Source organism: Helianthus annuus, chromosome 4, assembly GCF_002127325.2.
Source record: "Helianthus annuus cultivar XRQ/B chromosome 4, HanXRQr2.0-SUNRISE, whole genome shotgun sequence".
Lineage (NCBI taxonomy): Eukaryota > Viridiplantae > Streptophyta > Magnoliopsida > Asterales > Asteraceae > Helianthus > Helianthus annuus.
Genome location: NC_035436.2, coordinates 196350479 through 196362167, shown reverse-complemented (window position 1 = coordinate 196362167; position 11689 = coordinate 196350479). Strand labels below are relative to the sequence as shown.

General features: G+C 36.3%; 1 protein-coding gene across 1 annotated transcript; it reads right to left on the bottom strand.

The window, feature by feature from the left end:
- Positions 1 to 2932: 2932 nt before the first annotated feature.
- On the bottom strand, positions 2933 to 5491 carry LOC110937783 (scarecrow-like protein 6). Its single transcript, XM_022180237.2, has one exon. The coding sequence runs from the start codon at positions 5162 to 5164 to the stop codon at positions 3170 to 3172; it is 1995 nt and encodes a 664-aa protein (XP_022035929.1). The 5' UTR covers positions 5165 to 5491; the 3' UTR covers positions 2933 to 3169.
- Positions 5492 to 11689: the final 6198 nt, after the last annotated feature.

Here is an 11689-nt window from a genome sequence, read left to right as displayed (position 1 = left end):
ATGAGCTTAAAACTAGATTTACTTTTTTTATATTTAATAGAATTGATCCCCACTCTTTTCATAGTTATTACAGTTTTATTATTTATCTTCTTTGTTTAGATTCATGTTTCATATCTTACGTTTATAGGTATCCAATTTAATTCTAGTTATTTCATGTTGTATACCAAAAGTATTTAATATGATTTATCCCCACTCTTTTCATAGGTATTACAATTTTATTATTTATATTATGTTTCATATCTTGCATTTATCGGTATCCATTTTTATTTTAATTATTTCGTGTTGTATAAACAAATTATTTACACATCGATTTTAATATCAAAAGTTATATACACTTTATGCATATAAAAATACTTATAAGGATATTGATAAAACGAAGAAGATGGTTTGTAAATCAACAAAATTGAGCATAACGATCAATAGATCATATATAAAACTAGCAAAAATATTTGTGCGTTGTCGCGGGAGTTTGGTCAACTTATGTTAGCTTTATTACGATATCGATATGATACCGTCACCCAGTATAACAACCGAAATAGAAAAACATAAAAATAAATTCGAAAGAAAAGTGCATCGAGGTTTAGAGGTTGTTTGATAACTTTATTAAATTTTAGGGTGTAAAAAGTAAAATGAGTAAACTATAGGGGCGAAAATGAAAGATCACTCACTAAATGACAAAAATGGACTCGGTATAACAATTGAAAAATAAAACTCAAAAAAACAAAGTCCAAAGGAAAATTTATTAGAGTTTTGAAGCTGTTTGATAACTTATTAAAGTTTATGTTGTAAAAAGTAAACTAAATAAATTATAGGGGGGTGTAAGTAAAAAATCACTAAATGCCAAAAAAAAATTAGCACTATTTAGCAAATTACACTTTTTTAATATGTGTATATAATGGAGGGTTTAAATAAGAAAATTAAATATTGCGAGAACTGTGAGAACGAATAAAAAAACCACGAGAACTTGATAAAAACAATTCGAATTCACAATTTATTTTACGCTTAGCATTATTATTTGAATACATTATTAGAAATTAAATTTACATGTATTAGTAAATAAGAAAATTTACACTTGTGTAAATTGACCATTTACACATCTGTAAATTTGTTGTATTTACACATGTGTATAATGCTTTATTAAAAGTGAATGGTTAACATAACATATGATATACTATTCGATTTAATTTGTTCAAATAAATTTATTGTCATGCCAGTTGCTTATAATATAATAAGAGTAAGGTGGTTGTACAAATGATTCTTAACATATATATTGGCTTAACGTGAGAAGTGAAGGGGTGATTTATTTTTGAAAATTTTTTCCTCATTTTATTAAGCACGTATTTAGTCTCAGAATTAAAAAAAAAATGTGGTTTTACACCAACAGAGTAATTATGTATGCTTACTTTACTAGTGTAAAATCATAAAACTTTTTTTTTTTACATTTTGTAAGTAAACATCAATGTTTAAAAAGATGAGAAAGAAAAATTTCCTCCCTCATTTATCATGTTAAAGTTATTTTGTATCTAAAGACCTATCATCATTACACAATATAATAACTATGTAATGTTATAATTTTATTGATTTAAAGCGACAAAATTGAGGGAAGATTACATATATGCCCTCCGTACTAAAACTCACATACATGATAAAACAAAGCACCAAATAATAAATAGACCATACCTCCTCCTTGGATGAGAACATGATCTAAATCATTTGATTTTGTGCTTTTTATATTAAATTAAAATTTAAACAATTCATATTTGACTTTCTAAGTATGAAATGAATTGTTTTCTAGATATTTAAAATCATTAAACATATTTAATGTTTCTTAAACTAGACTACAACCATCTTTAAAAAATAAAGTAGTTTATATCCCAACATTATAATATAAATTCTTTATTTTTTAGAAAAGAGAGAGGATAAACAAGTATTTGTGAGGTCCAATAAGAAAAGTTGCATGTGATATGATTAGAAGTGTCATTAAAATTAGTGCTTAATTAGTAAACTAATTAGAGCTTAAAAAACACCAAATTCAATGCATACGATATGATATCCTCCAACATCCAATAAAATCGGTTAAATAAAAACTCGTGTATATATAATCAACTCAAATAAGTTCATCAATTTAGGCTAGCCCATTTAGCCAAGACATATACCACTTAGAGATAAGAAAATAATTTAAATTTATTGGTATAAAGTAGAGTATGAGTATTATTTGTCGTGGAAAAAGAAAATTTAACTACACAGGTTGAATTCGTGTCAACTAAGTGGATTGACGGATGAACCCACGAACCCGTTTTATGTTTATTGTTTTCAAAAAGTAGTGTTTATATTATAGCTTAAACAGATTATATATTTTACTTTAAAACCTTTAAAAAGCCTGGCATCATGTTTTACAGTTTAAACAAATTATATTTATATAGACTGTACGATCTATACAAATTTAAAATTGAAGGATATTAATATGCAAGCAAACAAACAAAACAAAAAATATATTTGAGATAAATTGTTTTCCTATCAACCATGGACGACCCCTGAACTTTTTGCTCAATATTGAAGAGTATGCAGTTTTCGTATATACATTTTTGGGTATATACATTTTCGACCCTGGTTTTATAGAAATTTTTAGGTCCGGTAACTTTTCCCCTCCAGTCAGAAATCTCAAGCTTCGCCATTGACTATCAACCCTCAAATACAAATATCGTGTTTGTGCAAAGTGTCTCACATAATTTTCGAGTTCGACCCACCTACCGGTGAACCCGTTGCTCCACACGAAAACGGAACCAGACCTACTCGGGCCAGAACCGAACTGAACCGAGCCAAACCTGAACCACGCCAACCACTTGGCATTAACACACACTCCTTTAAATGAGGATTCAAAGTAGATCAACAATGCATGTCATTTTTACAATTACAAAACACAATGTTTGAATGATTTCATAACGAAAGACATTACCTTATCATAATTAGAATCAAGATTAACAGTTTTTAGCTGCCATAAATGGCCCAAAAAACATCATTAACAGTAATACATTCATAATCATATCAAATACTAAGAACATTAACTACCATATCATGTTCTTTCTTCGATTATAAATTAGCAACATGAGCATAAGTAACCTTCGCCAAAAAGTCAACAAGTCAACAAACTTTCGATAATCGACACCTTTTAGCACTTCCAAGCGGAAACCGACACAAGCTCCCGACGTTGCCAGCAAAGCACGAGCGACGAGTGCCTCTTCTCGACATGAAACTCGCGAACAGGAGTCCTTTTGACCAGACATTCCGCTTGACTTTCGGTAAAGTTACTGAACAACAACGGCGAAAATCCAGCTGATAAGAAAAGGTTTCGCCAATGCTGAGTCTTGTCTGGATAAAGAAACCGGCCCAATACGATCTTTTCCACAGCGGGCTGAACCAAGAACCGCTCGATCTTCTGCAACGAGTCAAGGTTCATGTTGACCGCATCAAGCGACTCGAGTAAGTTCGAATACGATTGAAGGGCATGTATTAAATGACTCGAAAACGATAAATCAGTCCGGTCACACCCACGGTCAACCGAAACCACGATTTTCGGGCTTAAACTTTTAACGAAACGTAGCACAGCCGGAATCTGAGTTTGGTGATTGGAAAACACATGAATTGGAAGATTCACAGCAATGGCTTCATTATCAGACAAATGAAAGGGTAAAGACCATGAAGCAGAAGCAAGAACATCAATGTTGACTATTTCCAAGTCAAACCCAACATTGATTTCACTTGCAAAATGGATCAAATTCTCTCGGGTCAACCCGAGTTCGAGCTGGTCATGAGTTGATGGTGACACAAAAGCAGTAATCTTAATGTAGGACACACCATTGTTCCTTAAAGCAAGCTCTTGCATAAGAGAAGCCCATTGACCGCCATACCCGATATCGAAATCGATAATATGAATCTGATCGAACCCGTTGAGGGATTCGAGTAATGCTTGGTTGCAAGTGAAGTTAGCAAACTGAATGAAAGGGGAAACTTCTGAGAATGATTTGTAAGCACCAATCTTAAAGATTAAACTAAAAGGGGAATTACAAGCAGTGGTGGTAGGAAGTTGAGGAGGGTTGATGTTGTTTAGCACTGAATGTATGAGTAACTGAAGAGCTTCCTTGAAATAAAAAGCAGCCCTTTCGAAAGGCTTACCGACTGGTGAAAGCTGATGATTGAGCCGCGCCAATATCCCTTGCGCGAGTATCGGATTATTCGCTGTTTGGATCAGATCTGCTGCTTTGAAAAGCTGGTCAATGATCCCCTGTTGCTGCTGTTGCTTTGGTGATTTTTGAAGTTGAGTGGAACCCAATTCAAGCAGCGGGTTCTTGTGCATTGGAGGGTTGTACTCTATGCTTACTGGGTTGTTTCTTGGCATCAAGAACTGTTGTTCGAATGGCAGGTGGGTGTTGAAAAGATTTGGTTTAATGTCAAGAGGGAGCATTTGGGTGTCGTTTAACGGTGAAAAGATTTGATTTTGATGGTGGGTTTGGTGGTTAAACATCTCCGGCGCCGGTGAAATATGAGGGTTTGAAGATAAGTTGCCGGAATCAAGAGATACAAAATTAAACCCTTGATCTACAACACCAAACCCACCGTTAAACTCAAAGTCCGCCGGACCACCACCACCACCACCGGCGGCGGCAGTTGAAAGGAGTTTATTTAAACCCAAAGATGGGTCTTCAACATCACCCATGATCCACCGGAGCATGGCCTGATCTTGGCCGGAATCCCCATTTTCCCAGTCACATTTTTCATTTCCGGTGGTGATTCCTACCGGCGGTGGTGGGAAGTGGTGGAGGTCAAGAACTCCGGCATTGGAAGTGGTGGTGGTGGTGGTTTCTTGATTTTCCGGCCATTTGGAAGAAAGCGGCGCCACGGCGGCGGTGTCAGCGCCGCCGTGAGAGGAAGACAGGGTGGAGGTTGAAGCAGGTGGGCTTGGGCTGGTGGTGATGTTATCCAGGACAGAAGTTGGTTCGTTAATGATGTACTTGTAGTTGTTGTGGTTCCTCTTGTTGTTGTTAACAAAATCTTGAAAATGTACAAGTGGATGAGCATAAGGTACAACAAGCTCTTGTTGTTGATTAGTATTATTATCCAACACCACCACCCCCTTCCCCTCCTGGAATTCAAAGGGTAAGGGCATCCCCTTTGTTTATCTTTCAGAAACAAGAAATTTGTGGGACAAAAAAACAAAACAGATATTGAAAGCTAAAAGTGGGAGAAATGCATGTGAAATAAGGAAGATGGAAACAAAAACTCAAATGGGTTTAAAGAAGAAACATCTAAGAACAAAAGGGGGTGGGGGATTTTGTTTTTTTGGTGCTTGTGAGATGATGATGATGATGATGTGTTTGTGTTTTTATTTTTGGTTTTGGTTTGTGTTTGTGTTTATGTGTTTGTAAACAGTGTTTTCTGGCATGGATGGATGGATGGATGCGTGCAACATAAAAAAGTAGTCTAGTTCCCTTCATCCTCTCTCTCTCTCCTCTCCTCTCCTCTCTCTCTCATTTTTTTTTTATTTTGTCAGTTTTAATAATATTATTATAATATTATGAGTTAATTACATAGTTAGTCCCTGTGGTTTGCACAAAATAACATACTTAGGTTCTAATAGTTTAAAATCACCTTCTAGAGTATTAACTTTTCATTTTGTAACGTTTGGAGGTATTAACTTCTAGGGTATTAACATAGTCAGTCCCTGTGATTTGCACAAACTAACATACTTAGGTACTAATAAAATGTGATTTTAAGCCTACAAATAACGTTAATACCTCCAAACGTTACAAAATGAAAAGTTAATACCCTAAAATGTGATTTTAAACTATTAGTACCTAAGTATGTTATTTTGTATAAACCACAGGGACTAACTATGTAATTAACTCTAATATTATTTTTATATTTTATTTTACTAAATATAAGCTATTAATCTATTATCATATTCTTTAATTTGATAACATGTTCAGATAATTATACGATATCAAACACATATTACTGTGCGGTAATTTTTGACAAGTCTTGAAAGACAATATTAAAATAATTAGGTTTTTGACAAATCTTGAAGAACAATATTAAAATAATTATGTTTTAGGTTAGTTAAAAAGACAAGTCATTGTTCATAAACACTTCGATTAGGTGGTAGCCCAATCAGTAATGAAGCATTCGTAATAGTTGAGGTGAATAATGTCTCACATTTGGGTGTTTTGCGTTATGTGGTAGCCCAATCAGTAATGAAGCATTATAGCGTGTTTTCTAAAATGAATGTAATGGGGATGTGGGCATTGTGGAGCACACAAAAGGTAGATGGCCATCAAAAAATCTTATTGGACAAACAAAAGTTAGATGAAGGGTGATTGGCCAAAGGAAATGAAGCAATGACGTGGAAAAAACTACGGCAAAAGCATTTTGGCTAAAAAAACACCCACAGGGGCCATGCTTGGCCGTGGTTTGCATAAAAAACGCCCACATTTGCACGACTACGAATGGTCTAAACAGGTTGATATACATTATACATACAACCCGTTAAGGGTTAAAAAGAAGACTTTTTATCGAAAAAAATTAACATTTGAAGTTTCACAGTTCCATTTATATCTCTTCCTACAAATAAATGAAAGTGATTTTCTCTATTTCACTATGACTAATAATTTTAAAATACTTTGTAAAAAGTGGTGGAGTTTAAACGAAAATTCAGTACGTGGACCTATTTACAAAATTAAATTGGTGGGTTTTGAACTCTTAAAAATCAAATATTTTACACCAAAAAGAAGAAAATGAAAAAAAAAATGGTAAAATTAACACTTCCGGTGAAATTTTGATAAAATTAACACCCATCAGCCCCAATAAAGCTCCGTCCATGTTCATAAACACTTCGATTAGGTTAATCTATCCTAGACTTGAAGAAGCTACATTAAACTCAGGTCTATTGCTTGAGAATTTAAGAAATAAAAAGGGGTATTGGATTTTAATAATCCCAAGTTTCACTAATTGGCCGGTAATAATCCCAACTTCAAAAATTGCCTACAACAGTCCCAACTTGTAAGATTTTGGCCACCAATGATCCTTGTCTAACTGGGTTATAACCCAGTTAGTTTTTTGAAGTTTTGAGCGGCGGAGAAGGTCACTAGAGGTTGGAGATGACAAGTGGTGGTCTCCTTTGGTGGTTTTAGGGGTAAAGAAGGTCGTCGGAATAAGTTGCAGGTCACCGGAGTTGCGTAGATGGTGGAAATTTTAAACTTTTGAGAAGCGGAGAAGATTACAGGAGGTCGGAGATGATTGGTGGTGGTCTCATTTGGTGGTTTCAAGGATAAAACGGGTCGCCGGAATAAGTTGCAGGTCACCAGCCCAACAAGGTTATAACCCAGTTAGACAAGGATCATTGGTGGCCAAAATCTTACAAGATGGGACTGTTGTAGGCAATTTTTGAAGTTGGGATTATTACCAGCCAATTAGTGAAACTTGGGATTATTAAAATCCAATACCCCAAATAAAAATAGTTAAAAATACATCAACTAGGGTGGAAGGGGCACGCTAAGCTTAACCCACAGGCATATGTACCATCATCCAAACTCCCACACTAACTCAATTTGACTTCCCCCTCTCCGCATTGTTGAAATCGCAAACTAATCCACACACTAAACTTGCCTAGGTTGCATCAGTATACCCATTAGATCGTGGGGTATGGGGATTGGGTTGGGGCGTGGGTTGGGGGAAAAAGCCCAAGGCACCACCCCGGGTGAGCTTGGGTTGGGGCGTGGCCCCTTGGGGCTTGGGTTTCAAGCCGGGCGTGGGGCGGGGGACCAAGGTGACATGGCGGTTTGTGAATGGCCAAAAGAAAAGATCCGTTAGGCTAGCCGTTGGCCAACGGCTATATTTAAAAAAAATATTTTTTCGTCCATTTTTTCACTATAAAACTCACATTTTACTTCCATTTTTTACCACATTCAACCACATCTTCTATACATCTTCAATTCTCCTACTACAAAACGAAAAAATGCATCCTTACAACCGTCCTTTTAACCCGAGCAACCCGTATGGATTCCAAGAAAATAATCCTAGCCCACCAACCTCCATCGACCTTTCACAAAACGAATCCGTTCCCGAAACTCAACCACCCAAAGAGGGTCCTTCCGCATCGAAACCCATCAAAAAAAGAAGTCATAAGAAAAAAACCGAGGAGGATAAAGTAGTTGAAACCGCCAAACGAAAACAACAAAAATGGGTCTATGCTGAGGAAGTTGCATTGGCGAGGGCTTGGTGTGAACAATCTCAACATTCAACTTTAGGTATTCTTAACCTTACTTTATATTAATGGAATGGTTATTTTTTATATGAGTTTGTAATATATTAATATTTTTTTTTATTAAAATAGGAAATTCGCAACATCGAACCGCCCTGTGGGAATCGGTTAGTAGGAAATTCTATGAAGAAATGGGTAAGGAGACTTATCGTGAAAACGATAGCTTATCCTCAAAGTGGAGCGAGATAAGCTCCCAACTTACAAAATTTAGTGAGTTTTTAAATAAAGCAAAGCAAAACCCTAAAAGTGGTGAAACCGAAGCCGACGTTTTGACAAATGCAGTGGTCGCATTCAAATCAAATATGAAGACCGACTTCCGTTTCATGCATTGTTGGGAGATTTGTAAATTTCATCCAAAGTGGGCGAATATCCCCATTGGTAGCGAAACTAACTCGTCTTCCAAAAGGTCAAGGGCCTTGTCCCAAGCCCAATCTGATGCACGAGATCAAGAGTTTGAGGACCTTTTGGATGATTCGCCAAGCCCAAACCGGCCCGAGCATGGAAGAAATGCCTCAAGAAGGCGTGCTAAAAAACAAACGGCATCGCCTTCAGCTAGGAGTTCTGGCTCGCGTAGGGGAATATACAGCGACCAGTTGAATGACATTTCATGCAAGTTGGATACATTCAACGTATTCCAACAACAAAGGGCCGAAATACGAAGGAGCAAAGAAGCTAGAGATGCCGCTAGAGATGCCGCTAGAGATGCCCTGAAACAAAGACGAGATGATTTGAAAATTCTATCCTAGCCGATTGATCACCTACAGGGTGACGAGTTAGATATAGTCTTGGCGTTGAGAGAAGAGATAAAAAGCAAATATAAAAGTTAGGTTTTTTTTTTTGTAATTTTCTTTATTTAAAAATATTAAAAAAAATTAAATTTGTGTTTTAAATCATATTGGGTCTGCCCACCCAGCGGGTCAGCCCAGCCGGCCAGCCCACAAGCCCACCAAACCCACGCCCCAAACCCCCGCCCCGGTCATACCGTGTTCAATGTGGGTTTAGCCATGTCTGCCACCCCATTCCACGTGTCAACCAATGTCCAACCCAAGCCCCAACCCAAGCCTCACCATACCCCACGGCCTTATAAGCACCCAACACAATCCACCTCCATCTGAGTATTACACCCGCTCTTACTCTTACGAAAAAACAAAAAAAAAAACATTTAAGTTGGACATGTCAGTTAACGCCCCTTATTGTCGTTTCGTTTGTTATTTTCCAAACTTTTTTTCCTTCTTATTTGGCGTTATACTAAAACCGTCTCTCCCTCTTCATGCCCCTATAACAACTAAGGGACGGTATTAGGATATTATCAAGCCCCTTCACACCGCTATAATGTCCATTACACATGCTCTAAGTTACAATGTATTACTCATATTCATAAATGAACATTATATCACTTGACACGAGCGTGAGACATTTTAGTTTTGTTTAGGTAATAGTTTATGTCTTTTCACCGACATTAATCAGAACATCAACCTTGCATTAGTAACACTGCTTTGTAGTCTTGATTTGATACATGTAAATGTTTGATAATATGATTAAACGAGTATATCTAATGTATATACTAGATTTGGATATCCTCTTGCAAAATCTTGTTTGGTTTTTATCTTTGTTTACATAAAGAACAAGAATAACCATCATATTCCAACTTTTACAAAATTAAAAATAAAAGAAAGCGATAAAAATGTAACTGTTATTATTTCTCACTTATCTCTTAGCGTAGAGGGTGTGGGAGGGGTTTTATCAACGCCACGTCACACATGGACTTTAAGGCATCTTCCCTTACTTTGCAGGGTGTGTGATAAAGCCCCTTCAAGCTATAGTGCCCCCCTCCTTTAACCAATCCTTTACCTCAATCAAATGAAAACGCCCGCTACGATGTTGAAGTCACAACAATGGCGCCCCCTCCTTAAGTGTCTGGGTATGGGTGGTGGCGCCCCACCGGCGCCATAGATGGTGACATTGCGGAGGTAGCGCCCCCATACCCTCCGGCCTTATAAGTTTTTAAAAAATACATTTATTTTTTTTAATTTAATTACCCTTTTATGTATATATGTACATATATGTGGGTAAATAGTGTTTCGTTTGTTGTCTGTTATTTGTTAATAGTGTCGGGGGTCCTGGAAGCCACCTCTCTACTCTTTAGGATATGGTAAAATTTGTTTACATCTAACTATACACAGACCCTTTTCATAGCTTTGATATTTGTAGAGTTTATTGGATACGCTTGTTATATTTTTCATAACCAAATTATCTATTATAATAAAATGTTTAAGTATATATATTATAAAGGTTTAGTGAACTATATATAGTATAATAAACCAAGTTATTTATATAAGTTTAATTAATTCTTTTAGTTTTAGATGTTAAATTTCATATATAACTTTTATTATTTAGGGGCTGTTTGGCAACTTCTAAATGGTTAAGTGTTGAACTGTTAAGAGGTCTGAATCATTAAGGAGTTGTTTGGCAACATCTGAATGGTTAAGTGCTAAACCAGTAAGAGGTCTGAACCATTAAGTGTTGAACCAGTAAGAGGTCTGAACCATTAAGAGCCTGTATAATGCTTAACCGTTCAGAGACAAATGTCTGACCAATTCAGATTCGAGGTCTTAACCATTCAGACTCTGTATAATGCTTAACCATTCAGAGGCAAATGTCTGAACCATTCAGACATCTGCTTGTGAAACAAACAATCTGAACCATTAAGTGTTGAACCAATAAGAGGTCTGAACAATTAAGAGTCTCATTAAGAGGTAAACAAACAGCCCCTAAGTGTTGAACTAGTAAGAGGTCTCAACCATTAAGATCCAATATAATGTTTAACCATTCAGAGGCAAATGTTTGACCAATTTAGATTATAGGTTTTAACCATTGAGACTATGTATAATGCTTAACCATTCAGAGACAAATGTTTGAACCATTCAGACATTTGCTCGCGAAACAAAGAGTCTAAATCATTAATTGTTGAATCAATAAAATGTCTGAACCGTTAAAAGCCTCCTCATTGAGAGCTAAAAAACAACCTCTAAAATACACACCACACTTCACGGGTAAATTGCAGTTACAACTCCCCAAGCATCTTTTGAGAATAATCAGTAAAACCCATAGGGAAAAATATACTGAAAGGGCTCACACAAACATCTATGACTCTGTCCGTGTCCGCTCGTAAAAAACGTACACAAACGGGGTTGTGCAATGCTCCGTGATGAGCTCGTCTGTCACCGCCACATCATATGCGTTCGTGGGGTTTGCAAACGTCTCTTGCAAATGCTCTTACCAATAGTTAATCATTGTGAATTACAACTAATGGCAAATTTTGGTATTCCAACACCTACTTGATCGTATTTCTTTGATGGGACAAAAAACTTGTAG

What these genes read in the sequence shown, in the direction of transcription:
- LOC110937783 (XM_022180237.2), bottom strand. Translation starts at nt 5,164, where the DNA reads ATGCCCTTACCCTTTGAATTCCAGGAGGGGAAGGGGGTGGTGGTGTTG.